Here is a 26,126-nt window from a genome sequence, read left to right on the forward strand (position 1 = left end):
GCTCCTAACTCCACATCTCTGTCTAGCAAAAGAGCCGTGAGCTCCAGAAGCAGTATGGGCTGGTGCAGGAGACCCTGAGGATGGCCGAGGACTCCCTGGCCCAGGTCTCCAGCTTCCTACAGAAGATGGAGAGCGCAAAGGAGGTGAGTGATGGAGTTGCTTTGGTATGGGCAGAGCACAGTGGGGCAGCCCTGGGGAGTGACACGTGTCCTTGCAGGCGTACGAGAAGCTGGCGGCACTGCTGGATGGAGCGAAGCTGCCCCTGACAGAGCGGGTCAAGAAGTTCTCCCCAGCCAGCAGCAAGATCCCCATCGTGGAGCAGGCGGAGGAGCATGCCCGGCTCCTGAGCGAGCTCGCCAAGAACCTGTCCAGGTGAGACATCCACCCAGCTCCCTGGTCCTGCCTCTTGGTTGGTCACCACCCAACCCAACCTTGACCTGTGAGGGTTGGGGATGGGAAACCACAGCCCCTCCATTGCAGCAGAGGAGCAGTGGGCTGTTGTTTCCAAGGCTTTAGCTCCACAGGCTTGACAGCTTTGTCTTCCAACACAGCATTATCCAGGGCACAAACCAAGATGGCTTTATCCAGAGGGCAATTGATGCCTCCAATGCCTATGCCAGCATCATTGAAGCTGTGAAAAAAGCTGAGCGAGCAGCCCACGACGCCGACGAGGCAGCAGGCAAGGCTTTGATGGTACGTGCTGTGCAGACGAGCAAAAGCCAAATTTCCTCAATGGTCCTGCATTTTTTCACAGCCACACGTAGTGGTCTGCTGCCCCCTCCCTCTGAGACTTCAGCGCTTCGTTCTTTGTCAGATAACATGAGATCTGCCGAGGCCAGGGCTGGTCTATGGGGGTTGGGGTCTCCCCATCACACCCCACAGGACACCCCACTGCAGTTGTCCAAATGAGCATTTTTTTGACAGTGGTCAGGAGCAGAGACTTGAATTACTCTTCCAGACTCCCAGGCAGCGCCTGTTTGTTTTTACAGAATGTCATATCAGAAAATCTCGGGGCTATCTCTAAGGAGCTGAAGAGGAACAGCAGCAACCTTGAGGAGTCTGTGATGAGAGAGCAGAGAAAACTCAATGGAGGTGAGAGAAACTCCTTGCAGGATGAAGGCTTTGGGCAGAAGTAGCAGATCACGATGTCCTTTGGGCTGGATTGAGACCCAACATGCTGAGTATGTGTTTATACGTTTCTTTAATTGCAGCTATTAAAGGCACTCTGCAGACAGCGAAGGACAAGCTGGCCAACCTCCGCACGAAAAAGGAGCAGCTTTTGAACCAGCTGCAGTCTGTGCAAGACATGCTGGGAAGGGACCAAGGTTTGTCCTGGGTGGGCACTGGTGCTCTCTGCCTCTTTTCTCAAGTCCAGGCTGTGAGCCAAGACTGCTTCCTCTCCTCTCCTGGCCACCTCAGAGATTTTCCTCCTGTCTTTCCAGAGGACACAAAGGAAGCGATCCAGAAGGCCAAAGCAGCAGCGACAGAGGCCAACGAAACAGCTTCAAGAGTGGAAGATACCCTGAGCACCATGAGGAAGAACCTGGATGAGTGGAAAGACAAGTACGGAGGCCTTCGAAACGAAGACCTGAACCGAGCAGTCCAAGACGCCAGGAAATCTGGTGAGTGCTCATCCTGCTTGGCTGCTGGGGCTGAGTCCAGTGCAAGCCAGTGCCTGGACAGATCTGTCCTCAGAGACCGTGCTTTTAGGAGCTGTGCTTTGTAGCTCCACATCAAGAGTGTAGGGACATGAAGAAGCCAGTACTAGGTGCCTCAAATCCTGCTCCTCCGTTTTAATTTCAGTCTGCAGCGTGTGTATCACCTGGGCCTTTACTGCAAGAGATTGCATGCACTGGAGCATCTTTAAACCCCTCTTCAAGGCTGCTGTGCTTGGGGGGTGATAGCATGACCCTGCTTGGACTTGCACGTCTCAAGATTGCAAGATCTTCACATCTCCCTTCCTCACTAACACGAAAACACTGGTTCCTTTCTAATTCCAGTGTCCAGCCTGGAAAGCACCATCCCGCTCCTGCTGGGGACGCTGAGCAGCCTGGAGAACAGGAGGAACAAGAATGCCACCGTGTCAGAGAACATCGTGCGGATCCGGCAGCTCATCACGCAGGCGAGGAACGCCGCCAGCAAGGTGGGCTTGTGGGAGGGTGAGGGCTGTGCACAGGGGGCGAGGGGCTTGGGGTGAACGAGGACTTACCTGAGGGTGGTATGTAAATGGGAGGGGGAGCTAGAAGAGCTCTGGGGCTACCAGGCATGGCTGCTTGCTCAAGGGAAGACTCCAGAAAGTGGACTTGGCAGAGTGGTCATGGACAAGAGGTAGCAGCAGTGGTTTCAGCCCTTTGGGCTTGGATTTCTTTCCCTCCAGGTGAAAGTACCCATGAAGTTCAATGGCAGCTCAGGCGTGCAGGTCCGGATGCCCAGCAACCTGCAGGATTTGGCAGCCTACACATCCCTCAAATTCTACATCCAAAATCCTGAGCCCAGGAGCCGGCAGCGACGGCAGGACGGGGCAGAAGAGGGGCGGTTCGTGTTGTACCTGGGCAGCCGGGAGGTGAGATGGGACCACGCGGGCAGGAGGGGGGCAGCGGGAGCCCAGGCAGGTAGCAGTGTCAGTGGGGGATCCTGCCTGGACATCATGCCCTCGGTGCAGCCCTCAGCACCTGGGGAACCAGGAGCTTTTCTCCCCATGCCCTGCTGTTCCCCCTGCTCTGGTGCATCAGGGAGAGCATCGCTTGGTGCGCTCCTGTGCATCCTGATTGCCAGCATGTGGCCCTGTCTCTCCTGCATTCAGGCCACTGGAGACTACCTGGGTATCGTGCTCAAGGACCACAAAGTGCAGTGGGTCTACAAACTGGGTAACGAGGAGCCAGCTTCCCTAACCGTCGATGAGGAGATCGGAGAGCAGTTCGCCACCATCAGCATTAACCGGTAGGAGACTGATGGGACACGTCCTGAGGGACCTCCCTGGGAGCCTGTCCCCGCAGTGCACGTGCATAGTGGTACTGTGCCCAAACCCAGGCAGGCCTCGGGCTTGCAGAGGTGCTGTGGATTCCACACCATTCATCAATGATCGACTTAAAAAAAATGCCAGGGAAATTGTCTTACCGTGTCTCGGAAGGTCTGGGGGGGTGCCTTCACGAAAGGAAAGGTGAAAGATGATGGTGCTCCTCAGGGAGAGTCCCTTCAGCCTGGTGGCAGCACTGAGAACAAGAGTGCTGACTCCTTTCGATGCACTGCTGCTGTGGGGTTCCCTGGTGGGAGGTGCACCCCTTTTTGGCTGAGCTGCATGGGGAGGCCCTTTGCTCAGGGAGGGCAAGGTTGGCTCATCTTTGGGAATCTCCACTTACCTTGACCATCCCTCCTTGCCGCAGGATACTGCAGTACGGGCAAATGTCGGTGATTGTGGAAAGGCACACGGTGCACGAGACCAAGGGAGACAGCGTGGCCAAGGGGGAACAGGGGCTGCTCAACCTCGACCCGCACAACGTGGTCTTCTACGTGGGCGGCTACCCCTCCAGCTTCACGGTGAGGCGGGCAGCAGGGAGGGAGGCACGGTTTCCTCGGAGGTCTCAGCCGTATCTTTGGAGCTTCTTTGGGGGAGAGCCCTTGATATGGTGGGAAAACCAGGACCAAACTTGCCTTATCTGGTTCCATTCCCAGCCCCCTCCCACCCTGCGTTATCCCAACTACCGTGGGTGCCTGGAGCTGGACACGCTGAACGAGGAGGTGGTGAGTCTGTACAACTTCCAGCACACCTTCCAGTTGGACACCACCGCTGAGAAGCCCTGTGCGAGGTAAGGCACCACAGCCAGGCCAGGGCAGCTCCTGTCCCAGGGGCTTACCCTGACCCCTGGCTGCCCCAGAGCGTGGCAGTTGGCTTTGGAGTGATGCCTTGTGTCCCTTCTTGCATGGTCCAGGTCCAAGTCCACAGGAGATCCCTGGCTGACCGACGGCTCCTACTTTGATGGTACCGGGTATGCAGAGATCAAGTTTGAGAGCCAGTTTGGTACAACCAAGCGCTTCGAGCAGGAGATCCGGGTTGTCTCCTATAACGGCATCCTCTTCTTCCTGGAGAATCAGGCAGGTGCCCGCTCCTCTAGGGAGCCTCCACACCTCCGTGAGTGGGCTGGGGCAATCGGGAAGAGAGGGCTTTGGAAGTGGCAGAGTGCTGCTTGGCGCAGTATTTCTGCACTTTTGTTAAAAGCCACAAGAGGGCTGGACACAGACCTCACAGCCAAGGCAGTCACTTGTCTGGTCCCGGAGGGCCTCCCCCAAGCTCCAAGAGCTTTTGAGCTAGGCCAGGGTTCACCGGCGCAGTCAGTGCTGTGAGGAGCATTTCCACCTCGCAGTGCCATCCCTGTGCCCCCCGCACAGGGCTGCTCCTTGCACATGAATCCCTCCTCATTGCCATGGTGATGGGCTGAGGCACCGAGACCTGCTTCTGCCGGTGCTGAAAGGCAGGTTGGGCTGTGCACCAAGCACCAGGGCATGGTGCTGAGCATCCACCCTGCCTCCTCTAGGGTCAGTTCCTGTGTCTGGCCATCCGGGACGGGAAGCTGGTGCTTTACTATGACTTCAGCACTGGCCTGGAGATGGCAAAACCCAGCAGCAACTCGTCCTCCCTCACCGTCAGCAGCACCACAAACAAAGCGGTAAGGGAGAGTGGTGGGTGCACGGCTCACTTGGGGGGGTGGCTCTTCATCCAGAGGGCAAGTGGCTCACCTGACCCCTGGTTTTGGGAGAAGGTTTGAAGCCTGCTGGCTCCGTGCCTCCCTCTGGGGTGTTCTTTGCTTCGAGATGTGAACCGGACACCTTGCGCTGTCCTCCGTGATGGATCCGATCGCCCCAGGCTGGCAGGTCATTTTTCTCCTCTGTCTGCAGATCCAGATCTTCCTGCTCAAAATGAACAACAAGAAGCGCATCCTGGTGCGGCTGGAGCGCCTCACCATCTTCATGGTGGAGCAGGAGAACTCCCTGGAGAATGCTGTCTCCTATTACTTGGGCGGCGTGCCCCCAGCTTTGCTACCCCCCAGGTGGGTCCAGCCCAGATATTCAGCTCCGTAGTCCTTGGGGGTGGCCCTGGCCCTTCCCCAGCCACAGCCAGGGCTGCTGGAACTCTGCAGGGAAGGTTCCTCATCCTGCCCATCACCATGGGCTTGAGGGCTGAGGTGCTGATGGGTGTCATGAGCCCTCCTTGGCCAAGCTGGGTGCTATGAAACAGCCTCGTGCATGAGGCACTGGAGACACGCCAGGCCTTCGTGGTCCCAAGTGCTCTGTTTGAGAGGCTGCAGGGCCAGAACCCCCCAGGGCCGTCCGGTAAGGCTGTCTGCTTCTCCCGCAGCTTGAAAGCACTCTTCCCCATGGGTGGGCCCATCCGGGGCTGCATGAAGGGCTTGAAGGCTCTTGGCAAATACGTTGACCTGAAGCGCATGAACACCGTTGGCGTGAGCTACGGCTGCACCTCAGACCTTCTGGTAAGCACGATGTTCTGACAGCTGGGAAAAGGGCCCACTGGGGAAAGGATCACAGGACCCCTGGGACAGGCCCCATCTCCTGTCCAGGCAGAAAGGTGCATAAAACCCACGGCCCCTCAGTGCAGGGGGCAGGGCAAGGTGCTCCACGTGATAGCCGTAGCACCAGGCAGACCGAGCGAGAACCTGGATGCCTTGCTCCTCTTCCCAGCAGCCTGCAATGCTGGGCCTGTCTCTCACCTCTCTTCCTTGGCATCCCTTGCAGGTGGCTCGCTCAGTCAGTGTCCACGGCCACGGCTACCTGACCCTGGCCCTGAAGGATGTGCCAGGGCTGCGGGACTTCTACAGTGGCTTCAGCTTCCAGACGAGCCAGCACGAGGGGCTGCTCTACCACCATGCTACCCAGGTGGGCTCCTGCTGTCCCCCCAGTTATCCTGGCAGTGGGGCAGAAACGTTAACTCCTGCTCCAGGGGCGGCAGTGCTCCTCCTTGGGAAAGGGAGGGATTTTGGTGGAGTCAGGGAGTGAATCCACAGTGAAATCTCCACCCTGAGCTCTTGGAGGGTGGTGGTGACACGGGCCCTTGTGCCTTCCTTCTGTAACGGCACGATGCTTTCTGCAGGAGGGGACGTGCCAGGTGTCCCTCCAGAGGGGCCAGCTGGCCTTGAACCTGCTGGAAACCAAAATCACCACTGAAAACGCCTACGCAGATGGCCGGGCCCACTATGTGGCCTTCTACAGTGACAGCCGTGGGTACGTGTCCTGGCGGTGCGCGGGGCCCGAGGGGCCAGCCGCCACGGGGACCTGCTCAGCCCTCGCCACTCCTCCCTGCCAGGGTGCGGCTGTACGTGGACGACGAGCTGCAGGACACCACGGCAGGCGCCAGGCCCAGCCGGCGGCAGCGACGGCAGGATGGACAGCTGCTCTTCCAGCTCGGGGGCTCGCCAGAGCCAGGTGCCCTCAGCAACCTCACCGGCTGCATCGGGAACGTCTTTGTCAAGAGGTAAGCGTCTTTGCACAGATTCAGCCCTGTCCTGCCTCCCTGGCTGGCCCAGTAACAGGAACTCTTTCTCCCTGCGTGTAGGAGGTCAGAGCCACAGATGGTGGTGGACCTGCAACAGAACGTGGAGAGCATCAACGTCACCATGAGCTGTGCCTGGGGAGAGCAGCCACAGCAGCTCAGAGTTGCCCTGAAGAAGGACAGAAGGAAACCCAAGGTACCAGCTGCTGTCAGACCTCTCCACGTCCTTTCCCCATCCTCCCCAAACGCCACCATCGCCCCCTTCCTGGGCACCTCTGCCCTGCAGCACTCACAGGGGTGCTCCCCTCACTCCATTCCTTGGTGCAACTCGTGTAGGTGCCGGGCAAGCCCGTCTCAAAGGACCGCCGCCATAACCGGGAGGGGCTCTGCCAGCTGCCCCACGCAGCTGGGGGCACCTTCTGCTTTGGGGGCACCCCGAGCAGCCGCTGGGAGTTTGAGGAGATCCCGGCCTCCTTCAGCCAGAGGTGAGGCTCGCTCCGTGCCCACCCCACGCACACTCAGCCCCAAGAACTGTCGCTCGGAGAGTGGTGGCTCCTTGCAGCTGTGGGCGGGCAGGGTGCTCCCATCACCCCCCTGTCCCTGCAGGTCCCACTTCTCCCTGGAGGTGAGGCTGAACTCCTCCAACGGGCTGCTCTTCTACGTGGCGGGCAAGCGGGGCACCTTCATGGCTCTCTTTGTCTCCAACGGGCGCTTCGTCTTCGTGGTGGACGTTGGCAGGCGCCGCCTGCGCATCCGCAGCAAAGACAAGTACCGGGACCAGCAGTGGCACACGGTGAGCAGCGGGATGGTTTTTGGCAAGACCTCTCTGAAACTTGTTGCTCTCCCCCCTCCCCTGCTGCCACAACCCTGTTCTGGGCATCGCTTCCTGATTGCACGCGGGACTCCCACCATCAGGTGGGACAGAAAAAGGGACGGCAAAGCTGTAGCCAGGGCTGACTGAACCTCTGAGCCGGCCTCCCCCTTCCCCAGGCATGGTTCTGGGGTTCCTCCCACCCCAGGAAGCCCCCAGCCCTGGCACTGACCTTTGGTCCTTGCAGGTCTTCTTCAGCAGAGACCAGCACCGAGCCCAGCTGGTCATCGACGGGCTGCGAGCCCAGGATGCTGCAGTGGCCACAGCAGGGCTCTTCGTGGCCCGGAGCCCCTTGTACGTGGGGGGGATCCCAGCTGGAAAAGCCAAGGCTCACGTGCCGGTAAGGGCTCGGTGGTCCCGTGGCATCATGCCATCTCTGCTAGTTCTTGGTCCCATGGTACGGCCCCGTGCCTGCTGTGTTTGGCCCCTCTGCACTCACTCTCACGGCCTCTCTCTGCAGGACACGTCAGCCTCCAGCTTTGATGGCTGCCTGAGGAACCCGCAGCTGGATGGAAAGCCCCTGGGTGCCCCCTCACGCACCTTTGGGGTGATGCCATGCTACGAGGGCGCTCTGGAGAGCGGGGTCTTCTTTGCTGCAGATGGCGGGTCCATCAGCCTAGGTACCCCACAGCAGCCCGGGCTGGTTCCCGTGGCCCTGGGAGGGATATGCCTCTAGGAGGTCCCTCGTCCCCTTCTCACCAGCAGCATTTCATTTTCAGCTGATGCAGTGGCAACTGAGCAGGATCTGGAGGTGTCACTGGAGGTCCGTCCCCGCAGCGCCTCTGGGCTCATCTTCCACGTTGGCACAAGAAGGAGCCACCATCTCCTGCTGTACATGGAGGAGACGAAGGTAGCAGGAAGGGCGGCTTCCCCCTGAGTTTTCAGAGGCATCTCCTGCCCACCATGCTCAGTTCAGTGACCTCTGATGATTTTGTCTCCCGTGCTAGGTCACCGTGAGAGCGAACACGGGGGCTGACGAGTTCCACACATCAGTGACGTGCCCGTCCCTCTGCGACGGGCAGTGGCACACCATCACAGGTGAGGTGACAGCACTCAGCTCGGGGGTGCTGCTCCCCTCCTGCTGCTCTGCTTACACCTATGAGGTGGTGCCTGGGCTCCCTCCTTGGGTATTTAAACCCCAGCTCCCACCTGTATGTGGTTAATCTGGGAGATTGTAGCTGCCATTAAGTAATTTTCTAATTAGAGCCCTTGCCCAGTCTCGTTAGTGCTGTCAGACCTGGTGAGCCCGAGGGACGGGGCGGTTACCAGGTCACAGAGCCACCGGCAAGGCCAGGGCTGCCCCGTGACACTGCCAGGCCAGGCCCGGGCTCGGCTCTGTCCTGCTGGGGGTGAAAGGCTCGGGGCTACAAGGCTCGGTTGGGCGCACGTCGGTCCAGTGGGTTCAAAGCCTGCAGCCGGGCCGGGTGACTGAGCAGGAGCCCCACCTGCCTGGGCTCAGCCTTTAATGCATTTGCCATCGGGGGAGTGCTGAGGGTTTTGCATCGGGGCCTTTCTGGGTGGGGGTCCCAGCCCCTGCTGGGAGAGGGCAGCTCTGTTCTGCAGGAAAACACCCCAATTTATGGACGGCTGCGGTGCCACAAGGCAGCTTTGGGGGAGGCTCTCCTGACCCCGGGCGTTTCTCGAGCGCCACAGCAGGGCCTCTGCCCAGCCCAGTTTTGCTGTGCTCCAGCACTGGGCTGTGCCAGAGGGCGGCGGTGGACTTGTTCTCCAGGTGAGGAAGCAGCACTGACCGGTTTTCCTTTCTTTCTAAGTTACCAAATGGAAAAACGCAATCCAGCTCGACGTGGACACGGAACGAAAATACACAATGGGGCCCAGCCAGCCTCCTGCACCCAGCACAAGGGCGACCTTCTACTTGGGAGGACAGCCAGGTGGGGGGGGGGGGGGGGGGGGGGGGGGGGGGAAGATGCGCTCCAGAACAAAATTCCCCAAAGCAATACTACTGCTCTTGCACATAAAATGTCCTTAACCCCCTGCCCTGTTTCTAGCCCCACTAATGCTTGGTTTTATTTGTTCCACCAGCAGAAACAGACCAGGCCAGCACAGCGCCATCGTTACCTCCCCTCCCTCATTACGTGGGCTGTGTAAGGAATCTGCTGATCAACCAGAGCCACGTGAACCTGCTGCAAACCGGGACCGTCAGGGGCTCCGTGGGCCTTAGGGGTTGCCCCGTGCTGTAAGTAAGCGCACCTCAGCGTGCAGCCTGACCGACAGACACCGCACCGCTCCCTGGGCCCCCGCCATCACCTCCTCGTTGCGATTAGCCGTGGCCAAACTTACCTGACCTGCAGCGACTGCAGCGCAAGCCTACAGGCACCAGTCTGGGGCCAAAACCACGGAGGGGCCACGAATCCATGGGGAGAAGGGGGGCAGGGGAGGAAGGTGGAGAGAAGGGGGCACTTTAGAGGCATTTTTCACAAATATAACCAAAAAGTTGGAGCAGGATGCGGAGGCAGGTCCGACTCCTTCCCCGGTGGTCAAGCGTCCACAACAGGACTCGTGCTGACACACGGCTCGTGTGAAGAGCAGCTGTCCCCTGCCGAACGTGGGCTGAAGCACACAGCAGCTGTGCAGCATGTCCCGAACCCTGTTCCCTTCACCCCACCCTCACAACGCACATAGGTTTAGGTCACAGAACACTTGAGGCAGTTAATAACAGTCACAGGCTGTCTTCTGCTGAAGGCTGGAGGCAGTTTCTGTTTTATAATGCAATTAGGACAAACTGGATTAATTCCGTCACTTCTGTGTTTTTATAAGCAAGGCCGCATTTAACCCTGCCCCCAAGGTCAGTCTCAGTACACCTGCTGCCGCTACACAAATAAAGAGCTTTGCAAGGGGGACCTTGGACAAAATTCTGCTCTCAGAATTAGCATCTGCCTATCAGATTAATTTATAAGATTTTTTTTAAAAAAAAGGAACAAAATGGGCTGGAAGAACTGCTGAGGGAAAGCAGGCCATCACACCCACCACTGAGCTCTTTGCAGTTACAGCCAGCTCTTTGCTACCACTGACAAAAGTCCTGTTGTACGAAGCAAGAAACTGTTGCTTGAAAGGGAAGTACTAAAGAAAGGTTACCTCTGTCTGGAGTAGCAACGTCACTTTGCCATCACCTCACCTGCCACCAGCTGCCTTCTCCCGTTCAGCCTAACTCACTCCTGTTACAGTGCAGGCTTCACTTGAAAAACACTTCTTTTCCCAAGACACCTAGCTCACTTGTGCACTTACACATCATATATATATTTGTGTGTGTATATATATATCTAGCCACCTGGGGACAAAATCTTGCTTCTGAAATGGACTTATAACTTATATCATATTGTTTTTTATGAGGGGTAAATATTGTAAAATGGGTTTTTAACATGTCCATCTTAAATGTAATTATGACCTGTTTTTAAGTTGTAGTATTAAAGATGGTCTTTCTTTGTAAATCACTGGTACATACTTTGGAGTCAAATAAAGTTTTATGTTATTCTCTTTCAATTTTCTGGTGAAGAGAAAGAACGAGACTAATGTAATAGAAGAGGACTAATCCCCACCTCAGGAAGCGGCACAACAAGGAGGCCCTATTTGTATTTACCACAAACAGTACCTAAGCAAGTACTGCTTAAGTGCACGTCAAATAGACTGAGAAAACGAAAACAGTATGGCAGATAAAGAAAATTCCTTTATTTGTAGATTTATATAAGCATAATATGAAGTTAGTAATCCTACTGCAGTTGCTTAAGTTAGTATCTAGGATATCTGTAAGGAAGAGCAAATAACTTAATCTAAACTCATATCTTCCTCTTCATCTTTCTTGTCCTTAGAGTCTCCTTCCTTTTGGTCTGACTTCACACTGTTCTGCATTGCTTTGGCAAACGCTTCTACATCTAGAAGTTAAATACATTAGTTATTTAATTTCGCATTTTCTGGGACAGAATTCATTGTCTGCATGAGGTTAAGAGTCATTAGCTGGAAAGCAAACCATTGCTTAATAGCAAGAGCCTATTAGCAGAGAAGAAAATGCTAACACTCATTCACCATATAATGCACGTCTGGATTTATGCAATTTAAGCTTGTGTACAGGCAGTCTAAGCACTGAATTACTTCCATAATGGAACAGATTCTAAACATTCCTCAAGGAACAGCGGTACTTTCCCCCTTTCCCAGTGCTAAAGGCCCTAGCTCTGAACTTATTTTAGCTGAATCATTAATGACTCTCATCCAAAAAAAAAAAAAAAAGTATTTCTAAACAAGCTGCCTGACCATCTCCGGTCATTTGTAGCCCTTTCAATAAAACAACCAGAAGGCTGCACAGCACCTCCCTCTGCAGAGCCCTGAATTCTCTTAACTCCAAGCCTGACATCAGCACCGTGTCTGCTGCGCAACACCCAAGCCACTCGCCTTTTGATTTCAGAACCAGCAATGTAAGAGAGCTTTAGCCAGTTACTCAGAATCATTACCTTTTGCATTCAAGGGCTACGTATGGGCAGTGCAAAAAAAAAAAAAAAATCACAAAACACACACAAAAAAGAAACAAACCCAACCACTTCATCACAGTCCCCACAGCATCGGTACGTACCTCCTTTATTTGCTGCATCTACTGCCTCTGCGGGTAAGCCGAACTGACTCATTAGTGGGCCGAGCTGTCCTGAAGCTAAGGCAGCACTGAACATGCTCAATGCCTGTGAACAGGAGTCAAGAGCATCAAAACCGAGCTTGCATCACGGTTCTCCGTCACCACGTGTCTGTGGCTACTGTGCAGTAACCGAGCGAGGCCAGCAGTCCCTGGCCGTTTCCACACCCTGTTACGGACACTGACCACACGGCCCACCTGGGAGCAGCCTCTTCCCTTTTTAGAACAAATAAACCAAAACCAAAACCCAACCCACCAACCTACTGCACTGGGGCCAGGCTTGTAAATGCCTCTACGCCACAGGCCCTGCGAGTATTTTGTAAGGAGGAGCAGTGTTTGTTCTTGAACAACTACGTGCCGGTAAGCATAAATTAACAGGCCGTACTGGACCGAGCAGGAAACAATCGCAGTGACGGAGCCTCCTGGCACCCCAGCACGTGGCTGCCCCGCTTAGGTGCAGGATGTGCTGTCATCAGTTCGCCGATCAACAACAGCCCTCATTTCTGAAGTCCTGTCTGCATGAGACTTGCCACAGTTTAAGCTAAGAACGTTCTTTAGCCAGGGGAATTTTGCACACTGACAAATTTCAGTCACTAAATTCAGGTTGGCCTGTAGTACACCAGATTTAATCTGACCAGTATGTCCAAATGGACACTCCTGGAATTAAATACTGGTGTTTCAGGAGGGAAACAGGGAAGTAGTGCTGTAAACATCAGCATCTCTTCCCTTCTATGTACTTGTTTTGATAACTGAACTTTAAAGGGACTGCTTACAATCCACTCTGACAGGCAACAGTGAATTTGCTGCTACTCTGCTGTCATTTGCCAGAGAGCATTTATAACAATGACAAAGGGAAAGCCCAAATCCAAAAGAAAGTTAAAAAACAAAACAAAACAAAAAACCCCTTTGTGATCTGCCCTTGGGTGGCCACAGGCAGGATAAACCAGTGCCCCACTAAGTCATGTCCCTCCCCCCTTCCACCTTCACAGATCAAATTCCTGCTCCAAGCAGTGGCAGGGACCTAAAAAAGCCGGGCAGGATGAATCGTGACACACACGGGAGGAGGGAAGGAGACCTGCGCTCTGACTGCTACCTGCTGGAACTGCGGAGACGTCAGCGTGTTCTGGATCTCTTCTGCAGTCTGCGGCAGGGATTCCCCCGAGGGAAGGTAAGGCATCAGCCGCTCCTGAACTTCAGCGTTGGCCAGAATGGGAGCCATTATCTCGGGAGTCAGAACAGTTGCCAGGTCAACTAGGAAGAAAATAAATGGCTGGCTGTGAGACTACGGACAAACCCGCATCTCGTCACGTAAACAAAATGTTCCAGCGGAGTACTGAAACGCATTTAGCGCGCTGCTGGCATCCTCCCTCCCTCCCTCAGTCCTGGAGCGAGGGTAAGATTCCTGATGCAGCCAAGATCAGCACTCAAAATAAATAAATATATAAACATTTAAGAGACCTTTCAAACCAAGTTAGAACGGGACAGGACAGTAAAACAGCTCTGCCTGGCCAGAACACCGTTACCTTGCTGCCCTCCTGCTCCAGACGGCACATTCATGGTAGCTAGAATGTTCTGAAGGTCGCTCAGCTGGATGGGCTGGGTCGGGCTCGTGGCCGAGCTGGTTCCGTTACCCGAACTTGGGACGGGGCTCGGGCTGGTCACGGAGGCAGCCGCAGGAACGGACGGGGCAGGCGTTACGCGTGTAGAAGAAGTCGTGGAAGATGGTGTCACAGCAGCCGACTGGCTGCGAGAGCTGGAAAGACAATTCGCGCGGAGTTAATGCCCCGCAAAAAGCAGTTCTGCCTCTTCTTTTCAAAAAGCTTCTTTTCAAACTACAGTAAAAACGAATACCCTCAGTTTAGTGAAGTAATAAGCAGTCTTAATTCCCGTTACATTTTCCATTCAGTTGGCCACGACTCCTCCCAGGTAAGCAGCAACTTCCCGTGAGGAAGCTGTTACAGCCTGGGACCAAAGGGGCGCCCTACCTTGATGAGGAGCTGCTGGTCGGGGGTCCCCCACTTCCAAGCAGACTAGCCAGCCCAGGACCTGTCAGCGCACCCAGCCCACCTTCCGCAAACACAAGAGAAGAGCAGGTTTAGAGATTTGGTTTTTTTCAGGTTTCCTGCACCCCTCTGGTCCAGAGAGGTCACTCTTGTACCTGAAAGGTTTTATTGCTAAAACAAAGGAGGAGGGGGTGAAAGAGCCCAGACCAACCCCCACCCACCGCTCTGGAAATAAACAGCTCTCGTTTTCGGAGCTTGCGTCCCCGTTAGAAGCCTGCCTTACTCGCACGTTTTAGAAATGACTCGATTTCTGGATGTACACAAGGATGAAATGACTTCGGTTCGTGCCGTACACGCGTGACTGTTGTAACAGAGCTCTCTCTCTCTCCCTTTATCTGCTAGTTTCCAAAAATCCAACTGGTCCCTAAACTTTAAAGCCAAGGCCCTCAGCACAAGACTGCAGAGGCAGCCTCTGAGGCACCACCGCTGTCTCCCCCCGACACCTGCAGTTTTTGCAGCCTCACACCTAACAAAGAGACACAGCAGCAGAAGCAAACGAGTCCTCAAACACCCCCCAGGCAGAGCCACGTGAGAACAACCCCGCACAGGACTGAAGTGCTCCCAGGACGGTGATCGAGAAACGCAGCCGGAAACCAACGCCAGACCCTCAGCCAACCGTCATATGCCAAGAAGTCAGAGCAGAGCCTCCTTCACCCACACCACGTCCAGCCACCAGGGAGTTACTGCAGCACCACGAGCACCAGCTGAAGAGAGGCTCGGCCCCCGGGTGCGGCGGAGCTGTCAGTGACCGACTGTCCCCTACAACTCCTCTGAGCCACGATCACCAAACGCTCCATTCACCACGCGCCTTGCCTTCGGTGCCTTCTCGCACCACGCCTGGTCGGACACGCTTTTCTACTCTGCGTTCATCGTCCAGCTCCTGGGACCTATCTGCAGGCACAGAGGGCAGAACAGCAGCGCAGTCAGCGCCCCGACGAACAGACCGCAGCACGCAGGCGGTCGGAGCAAGCACCAGCCGCCTGCCGGGCTCCGTGCTTTGCACAGGACCGCTCCTCAAGCGTGGAACCCAGCCTGCAGGGCCTGCCTCGTGCTCACTCACACACAGCTCCCACAGCAGCAGGGACACCGGGGTGAAACAAGCTAACCAGGCCGCACCGCGTGCTACTCTATCCAGCTTGGCCTCGCTCGGAAAAGTTTACCCAGGAGCTGCAATAGAAGCAAAGTCCCGAGGGATGCAAACCAGACGTCAGAGAACCAGACGCTACCCAGGGAAGAGATCCACACGGACTCACCACAACCACCGTTTGCCGAGGCAAGCAGATGGTTCTGAGTTACGTGTCGAGCTGTCTTACGGCTAGATGTAAAGGCAAAGGAAGAAGAGCTGCTGAAAAAACGTGTTGAGAATAAGAGGAAGGAAGTTCCAGGAGTCATGTGAAGCTTCAAGAAGGAAGCAAGAAGGTCTTTTCCAAACACATCCTAGGAAGTCAGAATCTTTCAGCGCTAACGTTAGATTCGCATCTGAACATCCCACCAGCGCCAGACCTGTATCTGAAGCTTGTAATTAATCACGCTACTGCTAGATCCACAAAAATGGACTTTGGAGCTTAAGCACAGAACCTCAGTCATTGCCACCTGCTAGGTATTGCTTTGCCTTCCGGGGTCTGATTTCTCAGTAACTGCTCTGCTGGCCTTGGAGCACGGGCAGCGCTGAGAACAGACCGCAGCGGTGACTCCAGTGCCACTATCACTCCCTTTAGAAAAAGCAGAGCAGTGGTTCGAGCTCTCCCCGGAAGAGAAAGCCCTAAGCTGAGCCTTCCTCTCCTGACAACAGATTGCTGCAGGGCGGGTACGCGCCAACCTTCCTCTTGAACTCTGCTTTGCACACCAATATTCACTGGATCAGAGACGATACGAGCAAGAGCCCACAGCAGGACAGCTGGGGTGCTCACCCAGGAGCCCCTGGTTTTCAGTTCCTGCTCCAGTGAATATTTAGGAGGAAGAGGAAGGGGTTTAAAAACAAGAACAACAACAAAAAAAAAAGGCAGAAGATTCGGCAGAGCAAGGAGCAGAGCCTACGTTCCTTGCAGACAGCAGCCTAAGACGAGTGCCATCTGGAATTTGGTACCCCTCATTTCCTGCCTTTTTTTTTTTTTTGCCCCACGGCTCACGTTTGAGGCAGGGCCTTGCTGCTTTCTCACGTGAAAGAAGCGCTATCCAAATCAATAGCACCACTTGAGAATATCGTCAGGTATAAGATTTAACCTGGCAGGAGAAAATACCATTTTGGCATAAAGATATTAAAGCATTTTACCAAGTCCTCCTAAGCCCGTTGGTCCGATCAGCTGCATGAGCTGGTTATGGCTCATGTTTCCAAGAAGGCTTTGCAAGCCACCCTCACCTAAAAACAAAAACATTCTGAAACACAACATATTCACAGAGGTTTTTTTCACAGCACTCCGGCTCAAACAGCAGGAGATTAATTGGCATCACATTCTGTATGGAAAAAACAGTTTCAAGTGTTTACTGATTCACGATGCTCGTAAAAGATAAATGCAACTGGGCTTCGTAAAAAGGTAAGACTCCAGAGAATCTACTGGGATCAAGCCCCTTCTTCTGGCAGTCTTAACTTTCAGCCTGCACCTATTACAACAGCGCAGTTTATTTTGCTAAAAGCGCGTTTACACTTCTGGTATTAACATTGTCCCCAACTCACCCTCCAAAGCCAGCAGGAATGTCTCCCTAAGGAGCTACAAGTGCTAATTCTAAACAAGGGCCTCGCGTGGAAGAGCAGGGAACGCACTGTACCTCCTAACGCCGAGAGCTCGTGGCCTCCGCTCGCGTTTCCACCCAAAGCACCGGGCATTGGGGGATTGTTGAGATACTCGTTCACTTTGCGGCAGTGCTCTTCGTCCTTGTCGGTCTTCGGTTCCTGCAAGGAAGCCGCTCTTGGTACAAGGCGAGCTGGCAGCGGTTCGCTCCCAGACCTTTACCGTTTACCTCCCACAAACCTGCATCCAGAAGAAGAGCCGCTTGGATCCCGCCTTGAACTTCAATACGTACACGCGGCCGGTAGTGCACTGCGGCACCCTTTTGAACTCGCAGTCGTCGGGGAAAATGATCAAATCCTGGAAGAGGTGGCGGGAGGAAGGAGCAGGCGTTATGGGGAGCGCGGGGATGTTACTTCCAGCCTCCCCGAGCCCCCTGCCCTCCCCCCCGGCCTCCCCCCGTCCGTCCCGATGCGGGTTTAGCAGCGCGGCTCCGCCAGGCCCCGGGGACCCCCTCTCACCCCGGACCGCCTCAGGGAGCTCCCGGCGCGGTGCCGCGGGCCGAGGCCGCCCCTCAGCGCCCCGGGGCCGCACTCACGTCCTCCACGGTGCCCGAGGCGCGGTCCTTCCAGCAGAAGTGGATGAGGGAGTCGTCGGTCTGCTGGATGTACACGAGCCCTTTCCGCTTGTCCGGCGTCACGGTGCTGCCCTTCAGCGCCATCTTCCCGGCGCGGAACTCCACCAGGTACTTGCTGGACGAGCCGCGGGAGCCCGGCACCAGGCTGGGGAACAGCGCGCCCGAGGACATCCTGCGGGCACGGGGCGGGGGGGGGGGGGGGCGGCGATCAGGGACCCGGGACGAGGCCGCCCGGCCCCGCCGAGCCCCGCGGCCGCCCCTCAGGGCCCGGAGCCACCTCAGGCCCCTCAGGGCCCGGCCCCCGCTCCCCGCCCCCCCCCCCCCCCCCGGTACCTGCCGCCGCCGCCGCCCGCAGGCCCCGCGCCGCTGCCGCTTCCTGCCCCGCGCGCCGGAAGCCCGCCCACAGCCGGGCGGGGCGGGCGCCCCCTCGGCCCCCCGCGGTTGGGCGGCGCGGCTGTCACTCAGCCGGCGGCCCGCCCCTCCCCCGCCTGCTGTGTCATCACGGCGGGAAGATGGCGGCGGTCCCCCCCCCCCCCCCCCCCCCCCCCCAACCGGCCCCCTCTGAGGGGCCTGAGGGGCCGCGCGGCCCTGGGCGGAGTTGTCTGGAAACAGAGCTGTGCGTGACAGAGATGCGTAGCAACAGACGTTAAATAAAAGTCAATAAAATTCCGTTTATTAAAAATAAATCCCACTCAGAAAGCGGCTGTGGGGTGCACGGGGCCAGACAGCCCCGCGGCCAAGGGTTGAGGCCTGTGGTAACACCTCTGGGAGGCGGTTACCTGAGCAAGTGGGGGAGAGCTTTTCTTTTTTTTTTTTCCTTCCAACACCAGGTTTCAAATCGATGAGAAATGGGTTTCAGTTACTAAACAGCAGTAAATACTGCCATTTAGTCCTGTTTCCTTTTCCTGGTTAATCTGGGGGATGTACTTCCCATCTGCGTTAACTGGGGTACCAACAATTCCATAAGAGGCTGATGTTTGGAAGAAGCTGCTCCCAACCCGCAGTATGACATCGCCTCAAAGACACAAGTCAAAAGCCACACAGTTAATTTTTTCCTCCTACCACAACTCAGCCAAAGCCCCAGCCCTGGGCACGTCCCCGGACGGGGGGCACAAATCGCCACAAATCGCCCCGCACCACGGGGGCTGCTCTCGCCCCTCACCTCACGGGTCCCCTGCAGGACGCCACAGTGGGTGTCCCAAGCCGCGATTTAAATCGCCTTTTGTCTGATAGCATCACGGTGATAACAAAAAGGGACCCGGCCATGGCCGAGCAGCAAAGCCAGGGTGATCTCGGACAGTTTTCCTGCCCTAGGACGCGAGTCTCACTTCACAAAAACCTCTCTCTCACCACCTAGAGGCCCAAAGGGAATTAAGTATTTATTATAATCTCTTTCTAGATGGTTTCTCTACATAGTTGTATTAACATATACTAACACATTTATCTTATATACAGTGTTTAATCAAGTTATAAAAGTGACATTCTTTTAAAAGGTGCAAAGTTATTAAAGTTTTGACATGTAAACTACTGAGGCGAGATCTGCATTTAAAATAAAACTTTTTCACTTTCAGAGCAATCACAATGTGGTTTAGGCATCCCATGGCTAGCCAGGCATAAATTTGTTGGCAGCAATGAGAAAATATTTTGTTAATGTTTTCGATGAAGAACAATAAATTAAAAGAACAGACTTGGAACCAATCTGAAATTTCACTAAGAACATTACACTAAGGGAAGGGGAGAAAGGGGTAAAGACATAACTAAAGAAGTGTTCTTATTTTAGAAAACTTTCCAGTTCATTTTTTAAATTCCATGAAAATTCTATACTGAAGTTTTGATTAAACGTTGTTACAATTGTCTCTGGTTTTGCAAAATGAAAGGGGTTTAGGTCTTTGAATGAGAACTATAACCTAGAGGAGAGAGATGCTAACCTGCACATTCCTTCTTAAAACCAGAGTATTTCTTTAGCAATTACTCTATTTTCCATTCTGGTAATTCTATTTATATGTATTGTTTTAGAAACATAACTCAAACTTTAAACATATTATTTAGTTCAAGGAAGTTTTAAACTCCCAGAAGATGTTAAACTGGCTTAAACTGTGAATCTTTTCAATCCTCATCTAATATAAATGGTTCCCCAGTCAGCTTGCAGAGAGTCTGCAAGGAGGATTACAGTGCTTGGAACAGTCATTAAAATCCATTTTTTATAAAAAGGATGAAAGTGTTTTTATGCTGTCCCATACAGATCAGCAAGGTCTTTTTAAAAGTGTCTATGCATTTATTAGGAGCAAACACAAACTTACTGTCTACGCCTTATTACCATGTCTAGCTCGTGTGTTTGAAAAACTTGCAATTAGCTCAAAGCACAATTTCTGGCAACACAATAAAGTTGCCATGAGCACGTTCAGATTCGGTCCTTTTTGGGAATCTTACAATTTTGGGGAATTTTACAATTTCTCCCATTTTTCCAGTGAGGAAGACAATGAAATCCCGCAAATTTAAGGTTAATCCAATCATTACATGCATACATCGAGACAAAAGTGTTTCTCTGTATGTTCGTTTCCTTTTGCTTTCTAATCCTGTAGCTAGGATAGAACAATCTACTCTTTGGATGAAGCCACAAACATGTTTAGGCATCGGTTGGATTGATTCTTCCACAAATTCCTCAAGGTGCTGATGCTTAACACCAGCAATTACTGAATTTTACCGTAAATCTAACAGTAGTGTAGCCACTTTCCATTTTTGCCTAGTTACTCGATTAGAAGCTTTCATAAAAGAACAAGCAGCCATAGGATTAGTTTTAATTACTGGACCTAATTTTTCAAGCCTCCTTTCCCCCTCTCCCCCCCAAGAAGTGTACCACTTTGAAAGAAAACGAATGCATCAGTTCAGTAATTGATCTGTAGCTCAGTTATGTCCAATATTATGTGGCTTCGATGTTTCGATATGGAACAAAAAAATCCCACTTTTATGCCATCACGTGCTCACAGAAAACATGTAAAAGGTATAACTATGCCACAGCTTTAAATTGATTCTGCTTTTTCACAATGTACAAAACAGACATGACCTAATAAAGAAAAACATGCAAACAAAAACATCCTGGAAATATGAACCTGTGTGGATATATATACCAAGTGCTTCCAAATAAAAGTTTAGTCTAGAAGCGTACACAGTGCCAAAGCTGCCAAAAGTAGTGCGGAAGATCTAAGCCTCCAAGTGGTAGCAAGCAATATATTTTACATTGTAACCACCTCTACATTCCTACAATTGCTTCTGAAGCTTCTCTTATTTTAAGAACAGCATTTGACTTCAGAAAAAGCACACAATTTTTAATGCACCTTTCTCTTCTCTTAACGTATATTTTTATGTAATTTTATCACAGGTATACAGTTTAATGCTCACAGTGTCCAAAAATTGTGAAGACTGTAACAGACAACTACAGTTTGAGAAGCTAAAGTTGTTTCTTGTTTCTCCAAGTCTTTGAATTATTAAATCATATTGAGAGAGAGGGGCCAGGAGCTCCAATCCCCATATAGTGCTACATACCGTATGAGAGTTTCACATGCATCTCTTCATGGGGAACAGTACTAGATTTTATCACGTTGGTACCATATTAACTTTTCATCCCTGCTCCAAGTTCAGAAGACTTCAGATTCTTCACTATTGTACTAAGTAAAGAGGATATTATCTCTATTTTATTAAAGTTACACAGTTTTCAAGGATGTTATGAGCTCTACCAGATACAGCATACCTTCCTGACAAAAATGAGAGGGGAAAAAAAATGAAGAACCAAAGGTCCCTTTAAAAATTAGTGAAAACATGATGATTTCAGGTGCAGCTTTACGGGAAGAACGCAACAGTATTTAAATATTTGGCAATCCAACATTAGTGATAATTAAATCCTTGATTGTTGACTGATAGATGTTTTTGTTAAAATTTACTTAGAAAAGCTGGTTTTTGCTATTAACAAAACCAGAATAACTGGCTTAGAGTGAAATCTAGTGATGTCCAGATGAGATGAGCAATTGGTTCCATAATTTCAGTATATGTCTGGACAGTCTGAGAAATTTCTATCAAAATAGCCACCTGAGTACAGCCAATCTGAAGTCCCAGTGTATGGGTTAGTGCCTTGATGAAACCATCTGTGAAAAAAATAATAAAAAGAAGGTAAACTGTTAGAAGAGCAGAAAAAAAACCAAACACAACTTTGTTTCTTTCACAAGAACACTGTTAGAAGACACTGATATTTCTTACTGGGAAAAAATTACCTCTAGAAATATTCCAAACATGAAAAACAAGGCATTAAACTTCCCACATTTTCAAAGGTATTAACTGGAATTAGTCTGTAGCTGTTCCTCAGGCTTTGGGAACAGAATGCTGAATTCCATGAGATCATGGGAGCAACCCAGAGTTCTTGCCTTTGAAGGAGACACCTGCAGCAACTGGCCTTGAGTGTACACCTTACTGTACAGCACTGGCTTCTGAGAAAAACAGCCAGAAGGAATGGGAGCCAAATCATGCGTCACTGCCATGCACTCTATGACTGAGAAGTCACTTAAATATGCAACAAAAAGAGCAATTTCTGAAGTAACCAAGCCAAGAAGTCCGAAGAGTTTGTAAGTAAAGACTCCTAGAAGACGTTACTCAACTTCCAAAAGCTGGACAGAAATTGGTTAAAGGAGAGATGAGACTTAACTTTTTATTAATTCTAACAGAAAAGATGACCTCTGTAGGCTTTAGAACAAAAAAAAAAAAAAAAAAAACAACACCACACAACCAACCAAAAAAAAAAGAAAACCAACAACCCAGCATTACCAGTTACTTATGACAGGTTGCAGCATTTATTATAAAATAATTTCTCTAGGACAAAATCATCAGCAATTTTGCCTTCCAGCTACATTATTTAAATGTTGACCCAGCAAATGCTTTAAGTGACATTACAAATTGTGCTGTCATGAAAGAAATCAAACACACGTTGTCTTGAATAAAAACATTTCAGGCAACAAAACCACACCATTCCAAGCAGTAAATGCCCAACTCCCTCCTCCTTACCGTGTCTGCCACTCCACTTCGTCTTTTGCACGCTCCTTGCGAGCAGCTCTTTGTTTCTCTTCTAGTCTCTCTTTTTCTTTGCTAGCCACATCTAGCAAACATTTCAATAGGGATAGGTTATTTAGTAAAATTGAAACAAAAAAAAAAAAGGCAGAAAAAAATGGGAAAGACTGCAGAGAAATAAAATACAGCTCATTTAAACAAGAGAAGACATTCACTGTACACAATCTCACTCCACAATGACAACTGCAGGTAGCAAATCTAAAACTGTCATTTCAGAAAAGTTGTGACTACAGAGTACAAACTGAAATTATGGCCTTTTATCTTTCAGAAATACTGCACCCAGGCACCAGGGAAGAATTTAACCTACAATGCGCCTAACAGTGCTTTTTCCACTATTTCATCGTGTATTCTTCCCGACAAACGTGAGAGCAAGACAGCAGGTCTGGCAGTTTTCCCCAAGTAAAGAAACCTGCAAACACACCGTAACCTAGGACAGCAGTCTCGGGATCCCTCTTGGACACACTTGCTCTCCCAGGCATTTCAGAGAGAAAACAGACACTGCACGCTGTTCAAAAGCATACTCGCTAGCACAGAATGAAAAAAAGTTAAGGCTGCTCTGGGAATGAAAAACTGAAGACAGTGTTCCTATATCCCTTCGGTCATCCCCCCCAAATTTTAGTAATGTTAAAATATTTCCTCCACCAAACACATACCCATGTTTCCGTTTTCCATATTTCTGATATCTGGACGTAGCCGACAGTCGGTGGGAGCTAATATTGCTTCCATGCCTTTTTCTAGTTCATTGAGACTCACGGCAAAACTGGTGAAATTGTACATCTTAAAAGCAAATTAAATACAGGTTATTTTGGCAAAGCAGCAGTATGTTTCCTATACTGAATGGACACAACAAAGCTTCCAAGAGAAATTATTGAGTCAAACCTTTTCCCACTGGCTACCCTGAAAGCGAGTTTAGGTGCAAAACAAACTGCCTTTTTTTTTATTTTTATTTTTTTAAGTGGAGAGAAGGCAGGAGCAACAAGGAAGGGCAGAAGGGAATGGAAATCACACCTTTCGTTTCTTATGCAGTCTTTGCTGCAGAGGATCAAGATACATTTTCCTCATGCTTGATATTTAGTACCATGATTTAAAAAAAAATAATCCACACCCAAAACTAAAAAAGCAAGTCCTTTTTCTCCGGAAAGCAGACATCCTTTCATTCATTCATTTCAGAGGACAACATTCTGGGCTTTTTCAAAGACAATACCTAAATCTCTATGCACCCATTTGTGCAATTTCCAAAAAAGTCTACTTGAAACTATTTAAGTTAGTAGCCAGATGCACAGTTACTGCATGTTTTGTAAGCCTGTCTCCCAACGGCAGGGTCAGCAGAAGGGAACGTGCACCCATACTTTAGCCACTCCAGGTGCAAAGATCTTGACAGATCAGACAGGCTAACAAATGACCCCAAACCCCACCCTGAAGCGGCTGCAGGCAGATCATGCATTCTGCCTCCTTTGACGCAGGAGTGATGCTTTCAGCACAGGGATGAAGCAGACAGCTTGCCGGAGTTTAATTTTGCTGCTGCAGCAAGAACTGCCAGGATGTGTCAATAAGCATGCCACAGCTAGACACTTCTACAGGGTTTCCTTTGAACATTGTCATGTTCCCCGGGATGAGTCACTACTAATAGGAACACACAGACTGATTGAAACAGTTACCTGCGAAGAGTTTGGTGGTCTACAATTTATCCTCCAAAGCAATTTGCTGCCTGGCACAAACTGCACGGTGTCTTGAACTTCTGGCATATCATCAGCCTCATCATTTTCAGATTTAATAACATCTTCACTCTGAAACAGAGATAACGTTTGGCAGGGGAACAGAGGGAAATCAGACAGTTTCATCTAGAGTTCTACAGAGTGACTGCTGGAGAACCCGTTCAAATTTGAGATGCTGCTCTCTCTCCTGTACTTCTGTCTCACCCTTCACATTTGCTTTTCCTCGTTCTTTATACTGTTCCTCCAACTTTCATCTTAATATCTTGCTCCTGACACAGAATAGTCTCCCACCACCTATGTACAGCTTCCTCATCCATTAAAAAAACATGACAGTGATGTCTTTCAGAAATTAGATAGCTTCCCTTCTATCCCATACCATAGCTTTTGTCTAACTACTAATTTTGCCTATTACTTCCTCAGGTTTAGATGAGTCAAGGCAGCAGTTTAAACCAGTTCTCATAATGGCACAAGAAAGATAAACAGCACACGCAAGCTTTTGGGTATTGCTTCATCACTTGCAAAAGATTTGGATGTGTGACTGAAAAACAGATACGCTCTTGTTCCAATCTGATTTTCTATGATGCAGATTCTATGAGCTGTTATCCCTGCCAGTTTTCTCACTATGAAGACTTGGTACTTAAGTTTAAAAACACGGTGTCTCTCTCTCCAAGTTCCTTTGTTACCAGACGCACTGCTATAATCCATAAAATTAAATGCAACATCCTTCAGCAGGCTGCTCTCAGAAGACCAAGTCACAGCAGACCTGTTCCCAGCTCCCTTTCGTTGCACAAAACGGAAGGACAACAGAAGAGTGGGCTTGCAGCTCATCTCGGAATGCAGTGATTTCTTAGGCTTCCAAACACAGAAAAGCTTTTTTATCCCCACACTCCAGGTCACATATGCATCTCAGAAGCTACTTGGACCTTTAAGAGTGTCATTGGAAAAGACAATTATGTCCTTGTAAATGATTCCTGTTGTCACTCACAGCTGCTGACTTCTGCCTAAGACCTTCACTACAGCTCTCTGCTACCAAGTGAGCCTTTACAGGACCCCCTGACATTAATGCAGGCTGACATTCTAACACTGGTTTTACTTCTACTTATTTTTCTTATTCTTTTCTTGGAGTAGCTGCCACTTAAAATTTCCTACTGTTCTTGGTGCCTCCATGGAGGCAGAATAATTAATTCCTGAAACTAGGTGCTTAATGTGACAGAAGGCCTCACCAATTCCGTCTATTTCAACCTAAAACAAGCCACTTTTTCACATCAGGACTCACACCTCACCTCAGTGCATTTACATTAATGCATGTGCTAGCTAAATTGCACTAAGAACTCAACAGCTAAAAAGAAAAAAAATATTTATTTTCCATGGTTCTGGCCAGCTTTCCCATTCTCGGTGCTACAGTTAAAGAAAGCCATGTGTCAGGACGGGCAACCTCATCTGGCTGGCCTGTCATTTCAAAATGCTGCATGGGGGTGGAAAACAGAATGAAGAGTTTTATTTTATCACCTCGCTATTTTTATTCCACTGTTCACTCCACAGACCTCAATCACTTTTGTTCTGGCTTTAGCTATTTTAGGAAGAAAATACAATCTGGTTCTGTAAGCAGTTAGAGGAAAGAAAGAGGCTGCACACAGCACGAACACAGCGGAAAATAACATCTTCCTTGTAAAGCTGAAAAGCAAGCAGAGCACACACAAATTAAGCATTCTCTCTGCACAGGATCAGGCCAAACAACACAAGCTGTCAAGCTGTACCACCAGATGTGTTTTCACCTACTTGAACTGCACAGACCACAGATCACCGGGCAGCTTCCCCCACCTACCTGAAAACCTATTTTCTGCATATTCAGTTCCTGCCATCA

The 26,126-nt window shown here is 51.1% G+C and overlaps 3 protein-coding genes across 6 annotated transcripts in view; 1 reads left to right on the plus strand and 2 right to left on the minus strand.

Moving 5' to 3' along the window:
- Positions 1–10,295, plus strand: part of LAMA5 (laminin subunit alpha 5) — a 90,522-nt gene extending 80,227 nt beyond the window's left edge. Inside the window, 27 exon segments of the mRNA XM_066978595.1 lie at positions 27–143; positions 218–372; positions 552–693; positions 990–1,092; positions 1,212–1,325; positions 1,443–1,622; positions 2,001–2,143; positions 2,378–2,563; positions 2,804–2,940; positions 3,384–3,537; positions 3,673–3,806; positions 3,930–4,092; positions 4,533–4,664; positions 4,894–5,045; positions 5,354–5,486; positions 5,749–5,889; positions 6,104–6,234; positions 6,317–6,484; positions 6,566–6,698; positions 6,839–6,987; positions 7,109–7,295; positions 7,561–7,713; positions 7,834–7,993; positions 8,093–8,223; positions 8,321–8,411; positions 9,146–9,265; positions 9,420–10,295. Of these exon segments, the coding sequence (XP_066834696.1) occupies positions 27–143; positions 218–372; positions 552–693; positions 990–1,092; positions 1,212–1,325; positions 1,443–1,622; positions 2,001–2,143; positions 2,378–2,563; positions 2,804–2,940; positions 3,384–3,537; positions 3,673–3,806; positions 3,930–4,092; positions 4,533–4,664; positions 4,894–5,045; positions 5,354–5,486; positions 5,749–5,889; positions 6,104–6,234; positions 6,317–6,484; positions 6,566–6,698; positions 6,839–6,987; positions 7,109–7,295; positions 7,561–7,713; positions 7,834–7,993; positions 8,093–8,223; positions 8,321–8,411; positions 9,146–9,265; positions 9,420–9,574 (3,864 nt within the window). The 3' untranslated portion in view covers positions 9,575–10,295.
- Positions 10,296–11,038: 743 nt separating this feature from the next.
- ADRM1 (ADRM1 26S proteasome ubiquitin receptor) lies at positions 11,039–17,917 on the minus strand. 2 transcript variants are annotated; one of them, XM_066978596.1, is made up of 10 exons: positions 17,769–17,917; positions 17,397–17,607; positions 17,042–17,158; positions 16,839–16,962; positions 16,345–16,431; positions 13,995–14,076; positions 13,533–13,762; positions 13,103–13,260; positions 11,956–12,058; positions 11,039–11,263 (listed from the first exon to the last, which is right to left on the minus strand). In XM_066978596.1, exons 2-10 carry the CDS (start codon positions 17,604–17,606, stop codon positions 11,157–11,159), a joined length of 1,218 nt encoding a protein of 405 aa, XP_066834697.1. In that variant the 5' UTR covers position 17,607; positions 17,769–17,917; the 3' UTR covers positions 11,039–11,156. The 2 variants fall into 2 exon arrangements, with proteins under 2 accessions (XP_066834697.1, XP_066834698.1); XM_066978597.1 differs by lacking the exon at positions 16,345–16,431.
- Positions 17,918–18,789: 872 nt separating this feature from the next.
- The window catches only part of OSBPL2 (oxysterol binding protein like 2), a 36,687-nt gene continuing 29,350 nt past the window's right edge, over positions 18,790–26,126 (minus strand). For all 3 annotated transcript variants that reach the window (XM_066978190.1, XM_013188922.3, XM_066978191.1), the window contains 4 exons: positions 24,206–24,334; positions 23,201–23,324; positions 22,485–22,575; positions 18,790–21,574 (listed from right to left, as the gene is read on the minus strand). In XM_066978190.1, coding sequence (XP_066834291.1) covers positions 21,472–21,574; positions 22,485–22,575; positions 23,201–23,324; positions 24,206–24,334 — 447 coding nt within the window. In that variant the 3' untranslated portion in view covers positions 18,790–21,471. The remainder of the gene's footprint in view (positions 21,575–22,484; positions 22,576–23,200; positions 23,325–24,205; positions 24,335–26,126) is intronic.

Source organism: Anser cygnoides, chromosome 16 (assembly GCF_040182565.1).
Source record: "Anser cygnoides isolate HZ-2024a breed goose chromosome 16, Taihu_goose_T2T_genome, whole genome shotgun sequence".
Classification (NCBI taxonomy): domain Eukaryota; kingdom Metazoa; phylum Chordata; class Aves; order Anseriformes; family Anatidae; genus Anser; species Anser cygnoides.

Excerpts from the sequence above, each read along its gene's own strand:
- ADRM1 (XM_066978596.1), bottom strand. The coding sequence starts at position 17,606 with ATGTCCTCGGGCGCGCTGTTCCCCAGCCTGGTGCCGGGCTCCCGCGGC. Across the intron at positions 17,159-17,396 it reads CCTCGGGCACCGTGGAGGAC|GATTTGATCATTTTCCCCGA; the intron begins GTGAGTGCGGCC and ends CACCTCTTCCAG. Across the intron at positions 13,261-13,532 it reads TGGAGCAGGAGGGCAGCAAG|TTGACCTGGCAACTGTTCTG; the intron begins GTAACGGTGTTC and ends TTTTCTTCCTAG.